Consider the following 19,922-nt stretch of genomic DNA (forward strand, 5'->3'; position numbering starts at 1 on the left):
AGAGAAGGCCCAGGTGCTTATCGCCGGAGATTCTAACATGAACAGGTGCAAGCGAGATATCTTGGAACGTGTAAGGGGTGATAAGAGAGTGTTGGTTGGAGCCTTCCAAGGGAGGACAATGAGGGCAGTGCTAAAAGAGAGTAAAAATAGGCTGTTGAAGAATTCCGCAGAGCGCAGTATGGTAATAGTAGCCGCGGGGCTAAACGATGTCCTAAATGGTGACGCTGCAGGAGTGGTGGAAAGTTTAGCTAAGGGAGTTGACGAGATCAGGGAGATAGCACAGCAGACACAGATAGTTGTATGCACGATACCAGAGGTGCTAGGATTGAACGGAAATATGGAAAAGGACGTGGTGACAGTTAATCAGGACATAAGAAAGTTAAGCCTGGAGAAGCGGTTCGAGGTGGTTGAGGTAAACAGGGAGGTACACAAAGCAGGTTTTGGTATGGCTTTTCAGCGAGATGGCATTCATTTTAACAGAAGGGTGGGAGCAGAGATCGGCTGGCGCCTGGCAGGCAAGGCTGTAGCTTTTTTACGGAGTCCGCGAGGACTCCGTGCACAGAGATAGTTAGAAGTGAACCAGAAGAAAGTGTAATAATGGAGGCTGAGCCCCCAAAAATGGCAAAGAGTAGGTCGAGAAACAAAAGTACAAAAAAGAAATTTAACACTAGGATCAGCTACATAAACATGCAAGGAGGTAGAAAAAGAGCGAAATGGCTAGAGATAGAACAGCAGTTGAAAGATGACAAAATAGGTGTGTACGCTCTTTTCGAGACTCATCTCAGGGATATAGAAGGCTACGTCTGGGAAGGGTGCAACAGAACGAGAATGGAAAAAAAGGGTTGAGGGGTAGGTATGTTGATACACCAGGGAACAAATTGGCAAAGAATTAAATCATCTTGTAAAGAGCATATCTGGGCTTCAGGAACAATTGCCGGCATAAGGACATGGCTAGGGGTAGTTTATTTAGGAACAGGACATCAATGCAGGCAAGAAAACAGGGATCTTGTTGAATGTCTCAGTGACGATATAAGCCAGTTTGGAAACGGGGCCAATATTATTCTACTGGGGGTCATGAACGGCCACATCGACGATCTGGATGGATACACGGATTGTAACGGCAAGCTAATGCTAGATTTCTGTGAGCGACACAATCTAGTTATAGTAAATAGAGAAACAAAATGTGAAGGCCAAATCACGTGGGAATTCCACAACAGGCAGACGACCATTGACTATTGTCTAATGTCGCAGGAAATTTATAGCAAGGTCACAAAAATGGAAATAGACGAAAAGGGGAGTGTAGTCTGGGAAGTGATCATAAACGTATTAGTCTGCAGATGGGGCCCTTGATGAAAAGAGAAATGGAACTTAGACAAAATGTAAACGCAAAATTAAACGACGATCAAATAGCGCAGATAGCAGCAGACATAGAGGAAGCTATAGAGAAAAGCCCCATGGAAGACTGGGATTATGAACAGGTAGAACTACTCATAAGGAGGAAAATTTAGGAGGTTAAAGTAGCAAACTGCTGGAATGGAAAGAGGAAGCCACGGAGCTGGTGGAATAAGGAAATCAGGGAAGCTATTGAACAACGACGGGCTGCTTCAAGGGAACACCGAATGGCAAAGAAAGCACAGGTATCTCAGGAGGAAATCGACCAAAAATGGGAATCATATCGACAAAAGAAACTTCAAGTGCAGGCCCTCGTCCAAAGTAAAATAAGACAGTCCACCGATCGCTGGATGGCTGATATACACGATGCCTCTAGAGGCGGAGCAAGAAAATTCTGGAACCATATAAGCTGGCTAGGGAAGAAGAATCAAAGAAAGCAGGATCGGATTCAAGATAACGAGGGAAATTGTTTAAAGGGAGATAACGCAGTGAACTACATTACATCAGTTATAGCAGAGTCATTTAAGACCGACGATAGGGTAATCTCCGCAAATCAGGAAGCAACACAAGGTAGCAGAATACAAAGCAGCTTAGAACTGACCAATCTAAACTGGAAAAAGGCAGAAAAAAAAGTATTCCTAAAAACACATCTACAGGAATAGATGAAATTCCGATCAAGCTGATTAATGAACTCGGTCCAAAAAGTAAGGAAACGTTGTTAAAAGCTCTGGAAACAGTCATAACGAATAAGCAAATTCTGGACAGCTGGCGGCAGAGTAAAATGAATTTGATTTATAAAGGGAAAGGAGACAGGATGCACATAAAATCCTACAGGCCGATTACCATAACATCTGTTATGTACAGGTTAGCCATGCAGGCGGTGAAATTAAAGGTGCAAGCATGGGTTGAAAGTAACAAGATACTCGGAGAACTTCAGAACGGCTTTAGAAATGGTAGGCGCTTAGATGATAGCCTGTTCGTGCTTACCCGATGCATCGAAATATCTAGAGTGGAAAATAGACCTTTGTATTTGGCCTTCCTGGACATAAACGGGGCGTACGACAACGTAAGCAGGGAACTCCTGTGGAACATATCAAAGGAAGAAGGTATCGGTTATGAAATAATAGAGTTCCTACAGGAAATATACTGGGATAACAAAATAGAAATTACGTGGGAAGGGATAAGAAGTACGGAGGATGTCAAAGTATGCAAAGGATTAAGACAAGGCTGTCCTCTATCACCGGTGCTGTTCATGCTTTATATGATAAACCTGGAACGGAGGATACAAGACAGTAACCTAGGTTTTAACCTGTCATATAGATTAGGTGGAAAGGCGGTAGAGCAGCGCCTCCCCGGTTTGATGTATGCAGACGATATTGTGCTGCTAGCTGAGAGTCTGGAAGAATTGCAAACTCTAGTTAAGTATTGCGGAGACGAAGGGGACGCTCTAGGCTTCAGTTTCAGCGCAGTTAAGTCGGGTCCACGGTGTAAGAAGCTACTTCTTACACCGTGGTCGGGTCTGATGATTTTCAACGGCTCAACTGATCAGGGTCTTAAAATTCAAGACCTTGAAATACCTAGAGTAGCAGAATATAAATATCTGGGGGTATGTGTAAACGAAGGATTGGCATACATTGGAAAGCATGAGCATTCACTTTAGGCCAAAGGGCGAAGGAATGCCGGGATAATGAAACATAAGGCATTGTGGGGATACAATAGGTATGAGGTTTTGAGGGGTATTTGGAAAGGAATTATGGTGCCCGGACTTACTTTCGGAAATGCGGTTTTGTGCCTAAAATCAGAGGTACAGTCGACATTAGAAACAAATCAGAGATCCGTTGGACGATTAGCACTAGGTGCCCACGGCAAAACTACAAATGAGGCGGTACAGGGAGATATGGGCTGGGCATCTTTCGAAGTACGTGAAGCTCAGAGTAAAATATTATATGAGGAACGCCTGAGGAAATTGGACAGTAACAGATGGGCAGCTAAAGTATTTAAATACCTGTACCTAAAAAGCGTTGACTCACAATGGAGGAAAAGAACTAGGAAACTAGCTAGTAAGTATGCTAGTAACATGGACAGAGAAATAAAGAGCATTAAGCAACAGGTGAAAAACACAGAAGGTAAAAATTGGATAAATTCGATGGAAAAGAAACAGAGTGTGGAATTATACCGAAAGTGGAAAATGCAGATCAGGAAGGAAGATTTCTTTGATAACTCAAGAGGCAGTGCCCTACTTTTTGAAGCTAGATCAGGGTGCCTTAGAACACGCAGCTACGAAAAGAAATTTAACAATGGAGATGACGCATGTGCTGTATGTGGAAACTCCAGTGAAACAATTGACCATATTATACTCGAATGTAATGGTATCCATCCGGAAGTTGGTGCAGGCGCAATCACTGTTCCTGAAGCTTTGGGGTTTAGAGATAACAGTGGCCGGGTGAATAAACCGGCGGTGGAAACTAGCAAAAAACGACTGGAAGATTGATGGCTTAAAAGCAGAGAAGTGACATAATGTTAGTAATGTAGGAACAAAATTTAATAAATAGAATGATGGTTTAGTTAACCATTCTAAATCTATAATTAAGATATATGGAGAAAAATGAGTATGATAGCTACTGCTACCACCCCGTTTCAAAGGGGACGCTCCTATATTCCATCCATCAATCGTGTAGGGTCTTTAGGTGTGTGTATCTGCGTTCAATTCGAGCGTTATACGCGCGCTCGGAGCAGTGAGAAGTAAAAAATTACGTTGTATTTGTCGCGCTCTTACAAAAATGTTTCAACGAGCTCGTTCACAGTGCGCACATTTTGCGGTATTATATGGAGATCGATTTGTTTGCGTATTCTAGCAGTTTGCTTTCATCGGCAAAAAACTCTACAGTGACCATCCAACATTATTTTTTTCTTTCAGTTACTAAGCGCTCGAGAGCAAAAATATTTCAGAAAGTCCAAGCCCCTTACCACATAGCCTTCATTCGACCATACTTGATGTGAAAAAAAAAATGACAAAAAGGTCATTCTTCTGTTACTAAAGCAACATACGAGATGCCTAGTTGCAATGGAAATTAAAACTGAAATCAAGAACTTTATGGCTGTGAAATTTAAAATGACCCCGCGATAAATTTTAAATAATTATTCACATTTGAAAACGAATTTACATTCTTTGGATATTTGGAATCTGTTTTGTAAATGACGGCGAAGATAGCGTTTTTTTTTTTTTTTTTTTTTTTTTTATAAGGCAATACCGCTCCTGCTGCTGTAACCAGTCAGGAGGTTCAGCACCTCCTTTTGTCTTGCCTCGTTGGCACTGCTTGTATGTTGCCCAAATGTGCAAATAAACAAACCCATAATGTTACAACCTCGACTTATTATTACTCCACCAATCTCAGGAACTTTCTTACAATTCTACTTACCAGATAGCGAAGGTGGAGAACAGAAGCTCGATGGCGCATGTACAGGATGGCATGACCAAAGCATGCCAACAATTTAACCTGTTTCTCATCTGCATCCAGAATAAACAAGCTTCTAAAAAGCAATATTTTACAGCGGCTTTTAAGCTTATCTTTCTTAATGAGTCAAGCTAATGGTAATTACGTGCATGAAATCTACGGATATCTGAAAACGCAAAAATATGAAACCAAAATTCTGGTAGTCTCCATTTACTGCAGACAAAAAAAAAGCATAAAGTATGTAATTTATTCACAAAACATTGTACTTTATTGTAGAACACATCAGCGAGTACAGAGAGGGGACAAAGAAGACTTATTCACACTTCATGTTACTAGCAGCGGCGCAACTTGAGGAGTTTCTGTCGCTGCCTTTGACCTGCTCTTTCCTTGTTCAGGTCCTTAACGAAAAACCTTCACCTTAACATAAAACTTCACCACTTCAGCATCGGGCTTCAGGCGTGGTTTCTCTCGGGCGAGTTCGTTCACGACGCCGTTCACCGTAATCTGAAAGTATTTTTCGATGCATTCGACTTCGCCCCGCCGGGTTGGCGCAGCAGTTAAGGCGCTCGACCATTGTGCCCAAGGACGCGGGATCGAATCCCGGCCTCGGCGGCTGCGTTTCGATGGAGGCGAAACGGAGTGGCGTCCGTGTTCTGTGCGATGTCAGTGCACGTTAAAGAACCCCAGGTGGTCGAAATTTCCGGAGTCCTACTTTGGCGTCTCTCATGGCCTTAGTCGCTTTGGGACGTTAAACCCCACAAACTAACCAACCTGCATTCGACCTCGAAATGTTTTTCACACACAACAGCCTTCGGTGTCAGCCTTCTGTCTGCCTTCTATTTTCCAATTCAGCGAGCCGTGCTGGGTCCGCCGATGCAGTAAACAGACACCTTTTCTTCGTTGGACCGATAACCGCTTCGATACAACGGCACGAAACATGTCCGCTCTTTGCATTGTCGCTTAGCCTTCAACATCTCAGGATGTTTCTGCTCACGTTTAGTGTCTTCCAGCTTCACAATCCAAGAGATGATGCGTGCCAAACGTTGATTGCACACGTCCTAAGCAATCGCGCGAGGCTGCGCGGCACCGGCGCGGTAGCAGACGACAGGCTCCTCCATTTTTTTAAAGGTAGCGACAGGTCTTGATCCAGCCGCCGCTCCCTCCGATAGGCCGGTTGGCTGCACGTGACCTCTTCGCCGCCAAGCTCCGCCCAAAGGGTCCAGCGGTGCTCGCTGCGCCGCTGAAATGAACGGTGATCTGCGCTTGCCAGCGAGATATTGGCCGATTACTTAAGCAAAAAGTACTTCACATGCCTCTATTGCATTTTTAGGAGTGTATGTGCAGTACTTAGTGCTTGAGCGGACGCAAGAGTTACATCTCTGAACTTAAATTTTGAAGCACACACGTGACATGCGACTGCGCCGAGCTGCCATGCTTTCGCCTGCCGGAACCGTGCGGAAGACGCGAAAAAGTCATTTTCCATTCCTCGCGGTGACGATAATAGCAACAGAAGGAAGCTATGGCCTCATGAGATTGGGCGTAAGCTTTTTATGGCCACGGAAAACACCCGACTATGCGAAGTGATTTCTGTCTGCTTAAAAAGCCGTTCGCTTGCCCGGGATAGCCTTTGTTTGGGCATATGCTATTTCATGAGCAAAATATCAAGAACGCTATGACTATGTCGCTATTACTTGTACTGTGGACGCCTAGTGAAAAGTCACTGCCGTGTCGCGCCCCCTTACTTTCCCCGAACAGATCAGGACTGTAATATAACGCGTGGTATCAAAAGTGTCAAAATGCTCAGAATGAAAATGCAATGCTTGATAATGCTTGCTATGAAAATTTAGACCGTGCATTGATCAGTTGATTGATATAAATGAAAAATGAAACATTGGAAAAACAGGAGGGTGCAAATGTGTCAAAATGATCGAAATAAAAAGTCAATATTTGCCTATGCTAAATATCGGTGTATAAAAATTAAAAACAAAAACAAACATTTGTACCATAAAAAGTGTAAAATCAACCGTGTGTGTGTGAAACGCTATTGAGCCATTGTTTTAACGGAGGAGTTTCGCGGCGTTGCATCGAAGTTCCGCTGAACGCGCACAGGGACTCGTCAAGTTTCAAGAGGCGGCATCCAAGCTTCCTGGTGACATTATTGCCCGGCTAGCTAAGGTAAACAATATAAAGCAAATTAAGAATATAAAAGTGAGAAAACGTTATTCGTGAGCTTTGTATCGCATCATACCCTTTTTTTTTTTTCCACTGGTTGGAAGATATGCATGCGTTGGTACTGTACAGCTGCAGAGAAACTGACTTTTTCTCCAAAATAGATCTATTGGAATACTGTGTAAACGAAATAAAGTCGAGCAAAAGAAATGTTTAAAACTGAGTATACCCAAACGGTTACAAAAGCAATGACGCCCATATTACATTAGAGCTCTGTGCGCAACGACGTTCCCAAAAGTTGCAGAAAACTCGCAGTCTACTTATTTTTTATCAAACAAACAAGCCCAATAAGTTTACTGAAATATTGATTCTACTTCCAGTTCGGTACTAATTTCAAAGCATAATAATGAACAGTTTTCTAACCGCTAATGCGAATGGTTCAGTAGAATGGGTTGGCTCGTTTAACGCCCACGTTTTTTTTTTTTTTTTTTTTTGCGTTTATGCGGCGCACGCATATTTAAGTTATTATTCCTGTCTTTTGAAGCTTCTTGAGCAGGATAGGACACAAATCTGTTGAATTAACCTGTTTGTGTATGCACCGAGCGCGGCTTCATGAGTACGAAGTATGCACGAAAGAGTCATCGCGCAGTCTTCGCGGCGGGAGCCTCCCCCTCCCGGACGAAACGCGCTCGCTGCGCACACTAGCCAGTATATTTCTAGGCACTATACCTGCAGGTTCGAGGATTAGGTTCAAAAATGCTGCAGAAATCGATTCATGGCATGTTCCGATGTTCCCCACTGTAGCATAGCGGCATCTCAGTGACGTCATGCGCTCACAGCGACATTGTGACGTTTTCTCGCAGAAGCGACTAGAACTTTAAGACACCTTTACGGTTCAGAAAGAAAATATATAGAACTACCAAAAACCGCCAGAAAGGCTTAAAAACCGCTAAATATACCGCCTCCCGCAATACAAGATTTTCGCCCGCTAAATAACGTAAAAACCAGCTACATTTAGCGATTTAGCCGTGAAACCGCAAAATTGGCAACACTGACTGGGATACGGGCTGCCTACCGCCCCATTAGAAATACTCGGTAGTCGTCCCCTTTCCCGAGCCTGGAAAACACCACACGCAACTTGCCAACTTGCGACCGATCTCTCTAACCTCAACCGCCTGTAAGCTAATGGAACGCATGGTCACCAATCGACTTAAACATTACCTTGAGATTAAATTATTTTCACCCGTTCCAGACTGGCTTCCGCCCTCAGCTAGGAACACAGGACAGCCTTTATCTTCTCCACACCAACCTGAACAGAGCACGCCGATGGTGCAAAGGCCGTCCTGACATACCCGTAGCTGTCGATTTACACAAGGCGTTCGACACGCTTCACGGCAATGGCAATCCAAGAATGAAACAGCTATGTACACAGCCGACACAGGAAGTTGTCTCCAGTGTTGAGCTAGGCGGGATACACAACGTTTAGAACAGCTGGGACTGTAACCACAGCTGCGAAACTCCCTCTTTGGGACAGAAATGCGCTGAAAGCGAAATCAGGAGACGACCTTTGTTTCCTTGCGGTTTCATCAGTTTCATCCCTCCGAAGGGGGCAGTAATTAGTCGCACGTGTAAGTGGCTTTACGTGCGTGCGTGTGTATGTTCCTGAGAGAGAGAGAGACCGCAGCGTCCACAGCCGGTAATTAGGCTGTTACATAGAGTTTCTTACTCTTACCTAGAGGGAAAGCTGTGCTGCCGTCTATGGGAGTTTACATGGAGTTCCCAGACGGCCAGTTCAGCCACCATGGGCGCTCAAAGCATCATGGGCCGGAAAGCTACCGAGTACAGAACTACAACTTTTGGCCAAAACTAATGCAAAGATAAACGTTGTTCGACCGTAAATAATGTCCGAAGATTAAATATTGTGACTATAAATTGCAAAAAGAGAGAGAAACAGCATGTCAGTGTGAGATTTATGCAATATAAGCGATGGCTCTTTCCCCTATTGGCTTAGTTTTGAGCAGCACAAATACCAATGTTTCGCACCTAATACCCAAACTTTGAAATAAAAAAAAACGTTATGAAAATAATAATGGTTGTACAATCACTTAAAGTTTTTAGTGGAATTTCGGGAAACAGAAACCATTTATTGACGACGTCTGCTTTTGCGCCTTCGCTACTATGGCTTTCGCGGTCTATGTACGCACCTTCAGATGATGATGATGACGAAAAAGAAACATCGCAGTAACGCCACTCCACGTACCCGAGAAAACCCGACTGTCCCGCAACAAGTAGCACACCGGCCCATGATTCTTAGCGCGCCCATGGTGGCTGAAGTGCAGTGCCCTCAGCTTTCCCTCTAGGTAGTGTAAGGAACTCTATGGGCTGTTAGGCTAGGGTCCCTAGAAATATTGCTCATTGTCAGGTGCCTTGTACATGCGATGCCGCTCTTTAGTCTTTGATTTCAGTTTAGTCGTAATATCAGTAATATTGAATTCGCAGCCGACTTGTTGGCATAACCAAGGATACGATTTTTTTTTTTTTTTTTTTTTTTGTGAGCGAAGTTTTGCGCGCATGCCCCTGAGCCGATGTAGAAACGAAGCTGCTTTTTATACCCTATTATCCTGCTGAAGCTACCGCCGTGCTGTATTGTAATGAAGACTTCTGAGGATTTTGTGCAAACGATTGCGCTTGCATGGAGGACTGTACTACACGCACATTCTAGGCTCCAAGGACCATGTGTGCAAGCAATAGAGCGCTGTCGCCGGCGTTTTCATTCACGCTATAGTTTCATCTTAACTTCTTCGGACGTTTAGCTAAGTTATAACAAGTATGTAGAACTAGAAACTTTCGGATGCATGCACAATTAAAGCACGCAAGATGGGAACCCGAGCCCTTCAACTCGCACCGCGCTTCAGGCAAACTGCTGATAGGCATTCTTTGGTGCTTAGGAAGCCTAGTAGCCACTCATCAGAGTATGCCATCACTTTTGTTGACTTGTGTTTCGCAACCTCTGAAACATATTTTAACAGTCAGCTGTTAGTTGAGAGGAAGGGCACTAACATTTCTTTCAAACTCTGTCCTTGAAAGGTGTTCCTTTTCATTTTTCATTTCACCGAGAGCTTTTACCAGCTTTGCCACCTTGTCCTTCGTACGACAAACTGCTCGAGACTTTGAAATCTGTTTCTTAATTTTTTTTTCTTCTTCTTGACAGGGCGTTCTGAGTTAATTTCCCAAGTATTTGCAGGCTATATGCAAGCTGCATCAAAAATATTGGTACAGTTCGTCGCAAATTAAGTAACGCCCATTGTAGGAGGGAAAGGTCTTGGTAATAGGCTTCAATCCGCTGCCAGGACACAAGCTGAGTTTCGCAATGTCCTGCAGAAAATTAATTACCTCTTCTGTCGACTTTACAGCTATCTCCTTGACTTTGTTTCCTCGAATGCACACAGCAGCATTCATGGCAGCTTCACCTGTATCACTGCGATGGAACAGAACTCGCCGATTTGCGTAGATTGCCTCCGGAGATTCGTCCTCGTTTGAGTGGCACTATGCGAATGTTAATTGCTCAACATCAGAAATATCGACATTTGTCCCCAGTGGCGGTGGCATGCAGCTTTCTGCATTCCTGGGGCAGGCTCGCGTCACACGATCCACCACCGCTGTATTCTTCAACTGGCTCCACTGATGCTTCAGGATCAGTGCGCTTTTTTTCTTTCTCTGCAGGTCTCCCTGCTGACTGTTTTTGCTCGTACAAGTGATCCTTTCTCTTGAGAGGCAGGGGTTTCAACAAGTATTTTGGAGTGTCAGGAAACAGCATTGAGATGGTATTCTTCGCGAGTTGCGTAACATCCCGGGGAATCTCAATTACCTTTACCTGTCTTAAAACTTCGCTCAATAAAGCAGGGTTTGAGGTGTCGCTCACAAACGTCGACACTATAGCTTGATTGTGTTACAGTAATGTGAGGGCAACCCCGATCCGGATCATCCGATATTTATATATACCGATATTTATATCAACGTCCAGGATTTCCTGTCTGCAACTCACAAATAATGAGGAAGATATTCACCCCTTGTGGATTTGCCCGCCACTGAAGCCGACAATATCGGCAGGGCCTTATCATCGTTCTCTCTTGAACTTTATTAGAACACAGCCAACCTATTTTCTTACATTTATTACGCCTTTTAATTTTCGTTTTACATATTCCTTTATGCCCTAGCTGAGGCAATAAACAATGTTATTGGCTTTGCCGTCGCGCTTGATGTTGCGCTCCCACTCTTGCCTCTTCCCTGCGTCTTTCGGTGTCCTGAAGAGAGAGCATTTCACCTTGCACGAGCGCTACCCGCTCTTGCACCCGGGCAAGAAACACGTGCTATCACGCTTACCCCGTTTTCTGGACATGACGCGATCACACATCCACAAAAAAGGCACACTTGCACACATGCTAGCTAATTTGCGCGCATTCCGGCTCGCGAGCAAAAAGAAGTGCACGTGGTGCACTAGCCTTGCCACGGCACCAACGGATCAGCGCGGCGCAGACTCGCAGTACGGCACAATCGCCACAGCACCACGTACACAATGCGACCACGCGACCACGCTCCGAATGCGTGCAGCGCCCCCTGCGCTTTCATTCGGGAAGCGGCTAACCGGTTCCCCGCTCGGACGGCAGACTAGCAAATACTTCTAGGGACTATATAAAGTTAGGCCCTAGAAGTATTTGCTAAAGTTAGTTAGCATATATTTGCTAAATTTGCTAGTATATATTTGCTAAAGTATATAAAGTTAGTTAGACTAGTTAGGCCCTAGCAGTGAACAGTGTTGCCAACTCAAAAATAAAAACCCGCAACAGGAACTCCTAAAAACCGCTAAATGTATTTTTTGTGCCAAAAAGTTTATTTTTGTACATTTTATTCAATTTGCAAACAAATATAACTAATATAAAAAGAACGCACTTTTTCTTTTCCGACTAAAAACCGTTGAATATATTATTTATCGACTAGAGGCTGCATACCATACGTTAAAGTTCTAAAAACTATTTTTTTTTTTTAAGTTTCTGAAATGGAAAGTACTGACTAGACACTGCTGAGTCCTGCCTGACTGCAGGCACAATCACAGAAAGATGTCTGCTTCATCTGAAAGCGACTGACCACTCGTACCGCTGGTACCAGATACAGCTAGTGGGCTTCCAGCGCTGTTGGCAGCGTACGCCTCCATCGTGTCGATCTTTTGAACTACATTTGGTGGCAGTTCGTAGTCTGAGCAGCATTAATTACCCTGCAGGTTCGAGGATTAGGTTCAAAAGTGCCGCAGAATCGAGTCATGGTGTGTTGCAATGTTCCCCACTGTAGCATAGCGGCATCTCAGCGACGTCATGCGCTCATATGTTGACGTTTTCTCGCAGAAGCGAATAGAATTCTTAAACACGTTTACGGTTCAGAAAGAAAATATATAAAACTACAAAAAACCACCAAAAAAATCACCAGAAAGGCTTAAAAACCGCTAAAAATTTCGCCTCCCGCAGTACAAAATTTTCGTGCGCTAAATAGTGTAAAAAACCGCTAAATTGGCAACACTGGCTGTGAACGCTAAGGCCTCATGGTAGAAGGCAGGCCTCCCAGACGTTAGGGTACAGTACGCTAGGCCGACGCTCAAGGAGTATTATAACAAGTGGAAAGGAACACGGCCACACACTGCCACTCGGCTACGATATTCAAACTACGATGCCAAGAAACCTGTCCATGGTAGAAGAACCTGTCCGCCACCATCGTCACAGCCAAGTCCGGCCTGCGAGCGATCACGGAGCTGGCGACACTGGCGACCAGCTATCGGCCTATCGCTAGAAACGGCGACTAGAAGCGGCAGACATTTTACACACAAAACATAAAATGTTTTACGTCACGCCCGGCAAGTTATTCCTCCTCCTTTCAGCTGGCGCATCCTCAGAAGCGACGGAGCATTTCAATAAAGAAGGTCTGGTTTAGGGTACGGTGGCTAGTTAGGGCTAGCACGGGCGTCATCTGCCAGAACACCACTTGATCCCGCAGCCGTTCTAGAACGGGCCCAGCACGATGAGGAGACAGGCGCAGCAACCAGCCAAAGTTTCAAAAAGTTTACGCTGCCTAAGAGACTTCCAAGTACGGAGGAGACAAAAAAAAAAAAACAACAAAAACAAAAGAGAGAGGGAGAGAGAGTGGAAGTCATAGTGGTCATAGGGCGGAGGATTCGGCCAAGCACTGAGGGCAGTGAGGGTGGCGGTGACGTGACGCGAAAGAACGGTCGTTTGTCCAGAAAAAGTCTTCCGTCCAATTAGCGTACACTTTTCTTCTGTAACGGATGGCGGTGGAGGAGGACCCTGCTGGTGGATTCCTACAGAGTATCAGAGCATGAACTAGAATAATGCTGCCGCATATGCCGATGTGCACCCGGCGCCCAAGGGCAGATCAGATACGATCAGCGCCACGCGGAAGTGTTTTTTTTTTTTTTTTCTTTTCAGAGACCCGAGCTCACGCTTGCTTGTTTTGTACTTTGTTTCTCGTATTCCATTCAGTGTTCCGTTCTTGCGCCACGTCTTGAAGCCAAGCGCCGCCACCCAATGCGCTTGCTCGTGCAGGCTGGGGCACGCCCCGGCCAACGAAAAGTTCTCCCCGCCGAGTGCGAGCAGTGGCTTTAGTTATTCTTTTTTCGTTTATTTTGCGACGCACACATGGTGTATGCGCGTCTTGGGCGCAAGGCAGAAAAGCGACAGTGAGTACAGGAATTTGGAGGGCGGGTCAGTGCATGCCCGCTTGGTTTTAAAAAGATGGCTGTTTTCAGATTCCGATTCGCCCCTAAATACATTGCAGGCGAGGGGGTCTCAGACCCCTCTTCAATATCAGAGAGTGGTCTGAGACCCCCTGACAAGCCTTGGCACGCATAAAAACAAAGCAACCGCGGAGCCGCTCCCGACTGCTTAAACTGCTTAAACCGCAAGACGCGCGGCTGCGAAAAAGTAAGCAAATTGACGAATGCGACGTACGGGCTGCCGTACCCGTACATTGATAATCGTTTCGTACCCGACACGAAATGAAGTGTACTTAGTTGGTATTTGTCTGTTGATGCGTGCAAGCCATTCTCGCCGGCAACGTGACGAGAGCTCCTTGGCCTTTTCGCATTCGTGCAAAGTACCTCGTGCAAAGACCTGCAGTCGTCTTGTCCGGACTTCAGCTTTTGCGCTTTAGTCGGTTATTACTAGCCCATGACCGCACAGTAAACCATCGCTTTGACACTATTTGCGCGGCCTGTGCAAGCTCCCGGTTCAGACGGTTGACCCCAATGGGTGGCAAAATTGTACAACTGGTTCATATGGAAGCTTTGCAATTAGACCCATATTGGTTAATTCTTTTGACCTGGATACACGCGGATCGTTTTTCCCGTCGCAAGCATGCGTTGATGTAGAACCACCGATAAGTCACCTTCGACTAAGTTACGATAAGTAACTTGAAGGTACTCTTGGTACTCTCTCGGGCCCTAGAAAGACGCCGTTTCTACCGTTACTTCCTTGATTCCACAGTCCCTTCTAACAGTATGATGAGAAAACGAAACGAAAAGTTTAGAACGAGCGTGAGAAGGCGCGCAGGGAAGTTGTTTACCTGCGATGGCGCGTAGGTAGACCGGGTAGACCCCTAGCTGCGATAGTCTGGCTAGTCCGCCGGGCATAGCCGTCGGACTCTGCAGCAGCCCGTGAGCCGCATCGCTGCACGTATCGTCACCGAGCGATCGATGTGGTCGCTGGAGTCTGGTGCGGGCGGTCGCTTCTGTGATTGCCGCTGTTTTTTAGTTGAGTCATTCCTACTCGCGCTGTAGATCAGAAGAATCACATGTAGTTAATAAGGCCTTCTTCAAGTCGCTTTCCGCACTCGGGTAGCTCCCGAAGTCATGGAGCGCGGTCCTCGTAAGTGTTTCCTCGGCGTACACTGCGCACTGGCTCGCAGCGCTTGTTAGGTTTAAAGCTCTCCCTGGTGTGCCTGAAACCGCGAGCGCTGACCTCTGTCGCTGTCGGCACTAGCCGATGAGTTATTTGTAGCCGACAGTAACGTTTTGGCGCGTGCTGTTTGGCGTGTGGAAGTTGCTTGCAGCAAACTGCATCGGCATGCTTGCTTCTGTTTTCCGACTCCTGTTCTTTTTTCCCAGGCCTCAAGTGCTACTGTGACATCTGCGGTGCGGAGTCCAATAACACCTGCGAAACTGATGGGATATGTTTCGCTGCTACGACGAAATCCAGGACGGGTGACATAATGCACGAATTCAGGTGAGCCTGGTTTCTAGGGGCTGCCGTTACTTGCGTTGTCGTTGCTGTTGGATCAGTGATGGATACCGGTGTTTCTTTTTTTTTGGCTATTTTGGATGGAGCTTTTATGTTTACGACTCAGAACTCGACGCTGGTGCATGGAGCCTGTAATGCAGAAACTTCTCTGTGCAGCCCGATGTTCCGATTCCTGCGGCATGAAGGGCAATTTTAAACACTTCTCCATGCCTCTAACTAGGGTCCTGGTTTATGCAAGACCGCCTTGAAGCAAAACAAGAACTTGAGCTCAAGGGAAGTTTGCCCTCTCCGCAGTGCCTCAGTGTTAAGGGTGCTAACTGCTGAGCCAAGGCCCACAGTGGCCGCGTTTCGATAGAGGCGAGGTGCCTGTGTACTGTGCAATGTCAGTGCGCGTTAAAGAACCCCAGGTTGTCTAAATTGGCCGGAGCCCTCCACTGTGGCGTCCCCCATAGCCTGAGTTGCTTCAGGAAGTTAAACCTTATGAACCAAACCAGTTTGAAGATGTTTTGTGCAGCTGTGAGTAAAATCTTGTCATCAGTAAACATGTTTACTCTTAAGATTGGTGCAGACTGAGTGTGCTTGGTTTTTTTCTTTGCTAGTGTTAATCTTCACTTCTGCTTGCTTTGTCATAAATGTGCTCATTTTCATTGCAGTTTAAATGCATTGTGTTTGATGAACCACAGGGGGGGGGTTGCCAGAGGCAATTACTTGTAAACCATTATTCACTGTTGACACTGGTCTCAGTTATTTGCTTGTGACCACTACATCATTGCTGATGGGTTGCTTTCCATTATAACTTGGTCTATACCGCGATGTATTTTTTGCCTTTGGCAGGGCTGTGGTCAGAATTCCTTTCTGCAACCTATGCAGTCTACTTAACTCTGCAATATCTTTCTGGTAGACATATTAAAGCTAGTGCCATGTTACATGTTTGCTTCTTTGATTTTTTTTTTTTTTTTTTTTTTTTTCAAATCCTTGTGAGAGTTTTTTGGAGGTTGGCTTGTGTGGATTAAGATATGGAAGATGCTACTGGCACTCAGCTCAGTTTCCGTCTAAGTAGATATACTATAAGAAAAGGACTTGAAGGCGGGCTAGATGGTATGGTTTCTCAGGATTCATATAGTGCAATTTCAGAGACAAACACTGATAGAGAGCGCTGACAGCAGTTGTATGAAGGCTTGTGAGGTGTCTGAAGCTTTCTATATTAGAAAGAGGGGTAGTTAATGTGTTAGTGACACGCCCATGCCTCCTTTTAACGCAGAACTGATTTACCTTGAGCAGTTCGCTTGAAGGGGTGTTTTCTATCTATCTTTCATACTGCGCATGTCTTGCTTCTCCTATATATATTGCTGTGTGGGTACGAATAAAGCCAGATTATAGTTTAGCACTTGTCCTGCGTCCTTCTTTCTGTGAGTGTTTGTCTCTGAAATCGTGCTGTAATTGATCATGATATACAGGAAGTTAGTGCATGATCAATAAAGGTGTTAAGTTAAAGCACAGACCATAGTAGGTAATTTGCATTTAGATGATGGTAATGACATTTGCTGATGAGCTGCAATGAAAACATGTGAAGTATAGAGGGCCTTCAAGTGGTTGGTTATCATGACATAGAAAGCTATGCCTTGAGAAGCGTTTCGAAGTGGTTGAGGTAAACAGGGAGGTGCATAGAGCAGGTTTTGGCAGGGCTTTTCAGCGAGATGGCATCCATTTTAACAGAAGGGTGGGAGCAAGGATCGACTGGCACCTGGCAGGCAGGGCTGTAGCTTTTTTAGGGGGCCCCGAGGGCTCCGGGCGCAGGGGCAGTTGGAAGTGAAGCAGAACAAAGCGTAATAACGGAGGCTGAGCCCAACAAAATGGCAAAGAGAAGGTCGAGAAAAAAAAGTACAAAAAAGAGAGTTAACACTATTATCTGCTACATAAACATGCACGGGGGTGGAAAGAGAGCAAAATGGCTAGAGATAGAACAGTAGTTGAAGGATGATGAAATAGGTGTGTACGTGCTATGTGAGACTCATCTCAAGGATCTAGAAGATCCGCCGTTTATAGAAGGCTACGTCTGGGAAGGGTGCAACAGAACGAGAACGGAAAAAAAGGGTGGAGGGGTAGATATGTTGATACACCAGGGAACAAATTGGCAAAGGATTAAATCATCTTGTAAAGAACATATCTGGGTTTCAGGAACAATTGCCGGCATAAGGACATGGCTCAGTTCAGTTCAGTCGTGTCCGACTCTTCGTGACCCTATGAACCATGTCACGCCACACTTTCCGGTCTCACTATCTTCCTAAGATCACATAACTTCATCTGCAGTGCCTCGAGGATGCCATCTAACCATCGCGTTCGCTGCCTACCCCTTCTCCGGCGACCCTCAACCTTTCCCAACATCAAATCTTTCTCCAGCGACTCCTCTCTTCTCATCAGATGACCAAAGTAGCTGAGCTTTAACTTTAGAATTTGACCCTCCAATGAGCAGTCAAGGTTTATGGTCGACAATATTGACCGATTTGATCTTCTGGCAGTCCAAGGAACTCTCAAGAGTCTTCGCCAGCACCACAATTCAAACGCGTCAATTCTTCGGCGGTCAGCCTTTTTCACAGTCCAACTCTCGCATCCATACATCACAACTGGAAAGACCATAGCACGAGTTATACGGATCTTGGTTGGCAGACTAATGTCTCTGCTCTTTACTAGGCGGTCAAGGTTAACCATTTCTCTCTTTCCCAGAAGCAGGCGTCTCCTAATTTCATGGCTGCAGTCTCCTTCCGGGGTAATCTTGGAGCCCAAGAAGAGAAAATCTGTCACAACTTCCACTTCTTGTCCCTTGATGCTCCAGGACTTGATAGGGCAAGACGTTATGATCTTTGTCTTTTTAATGTTCACTTTAAGCCCGAACTTCTCACTCTCTTCTTGTACGCACATCAGAAGTCTTTAGAGTTCCACTTCACTTTCTGCCATTAAAGTGGTATCATCCGCATATCTAAGGTTGTTGATATGTTTTCCAGCAGCCTTCACTCCAGCTGAAGACTCATCCAGACTGGCCTTCCTCATGATGCACTCTGCATATAGGTTAAATAGGCAGGGCGACAGTATGCAGCCTTGTCTCACTCCTTTCTCAATCGGAAACCAATCAGTAAGACCATGCCCAGTTCTGACTGTGGCCTCTTGCCCTTCATACAGGTTCCTGAGGAGACAGATGAGGTGAATTGGAACTCCCATCTCTTGGAGAGCTTGCCACAATCTGCTGTGATCTACGCAGTTAAACGCTTTCTCATAATCAATAAAGCAGAAGTAGATGGGTTTCTGGAACTCTCTTGCTTTTTCCATGATCCAGCGAAGGTTGGCAATTTGGTCTCTGCAGCCTACCTTGGAGGATTTTCAACATCACCTTGCTAGCATGCGAAATAAGCGCGATCGTGCGGTAGTTGGAACAATCTTTGGCACTGCCTTTCTTTGGAATGGGGATGTAAACTGACCTCCTCCAATCCTGTGGCCACTGCAGGGTTGTCCAAATCTTCTGACATAATGTATGCAGAATGTTAACAGCGTCATGGTTGAGGTTTTGAAGCAACTCAGCTGGAATGCCATCAATTCCACTAGCTTTTTTCTTAGCAAGACTGGCTAAGGCCCATTCAACTTCACTCTTCAGGATGCCCGGCTCGAGATCAGTAATCACAACCGTCTTATGTTGGGTTTGCACATCCGGGTCCTTCTTGTACAGCTCTTCTGTGTATTCCTGCCTCCTCTTCTTTATCTCTGAGGCTTCAGTGAGGTCCTTGCCTCGTTTGTTCTTTATCACGCCCAGCTTAGCACAGAAGCTTCCTTTGATATCTTTTGATTGTCTTATACAGAGCTCTTGTGTTCCTTAATTGGTTGTTGTCCTCAACTGCTTGGCACTGTATGTTCAGGAAGGCATTCTTATCTCTCCTTGCTATTTTCTGAAAATTTGCATTGAGAACCTTGTATCTTTCTCTTTCCCCCATAACTTTTGCCATCCTCCTTTCCTCAGCTATTTGCAAAGCCTCTTCAGATAACCAGTTTGCTTTCTTGTATTTCTTTTGCTTTGGAACTACCTTAGTAGCAACTTCTTGCATTATATCACGAGCATCAGTCCACATCTCTTCGGGCTCTCTGCCTTCTAGATCTAATTCTTGAAATAGATTCCTCACTTCCAGGTCATGGCTAGGGGTAGTTTATTTAGGAACAGGTTACCAATGCAGGCAGTAAAACAAGGTTCTCGTTGAATTTCTCAGTGACAATATAAGCCAGTTTGGTGACGGGGCCGATAATATTCTGCTGGGGGACATGAACGGCCACATCGGCAATCTGAATGGATACATGAATTTAAACAGGAAGCTAATGCTAGATTTCTGTGACCGACACAACCTAGTTATTATAAATAGAGAAACAAAATGTGAGGGACAAATCACATGGGAATTCCGGAACAGACGGACGGCCATTGACTGCTGTTTGATGTCGCAGGGAATTTACAGCAAGCTTGCAAAAATGGAATTAGATGAAGAAGGGGTGTATAGTCTGGGAAGAGATGATAAACGTATTAGTCTGCAGATGGGGCCCTTGATGAAAAGCGAAATGGAACTTAAGACAA

The 19,922-nt window shown here is 45.2% G+C and overlaps 1 protein-coding gene across 7 annotated transcripts in view; it reads left to right on the top strand.

Moving 5' to 3' along the window:
* babo (TGF-beta receptor type-1 babo) overlaps positions 1-19,922 on the top strand; it is a 208,220-nt gene that overhangs the window by 59,628 nt on the left and 128,670 nt on the right. For 5 of the 7 annotated variants that reach the window (XM_084591590.1, XM_084591591.1, XM_084591597.1 and 2 more), the window contains one exon: positions 15,184-15,301. In XM_084591590.1, coding sequence (XP_084447716.1) covers positions 15,184-15,301 — 118 coding nt within the window. Of the gene's footprint in view, positions 1-14,743; positions 14,945-15,183; positions 15,302-19,922 lie in introns of those variants that run through there. The other 2 variants (XM_084591592.1, XM_084591593.1) reach the window with 2 other exon arrangements.

The sequence above is a fragment of the Amblyomma maculatum genome, chromosome 1 (assembly GCF_055883805.1).
Source record: "Amblyomma maculatum isolate TAMU_Amacu chromosome 1, ASM5588380v1, whole genome shotgun sequence".
In the NCBI taxonomy this organism is placed as follows: domain Eukaryota; kingdom Metazoa; phylum Arthropoda; class Arachnida; order Ixodida; family Ixodidae; genus Amblyomma; species Amblyomma maculatum.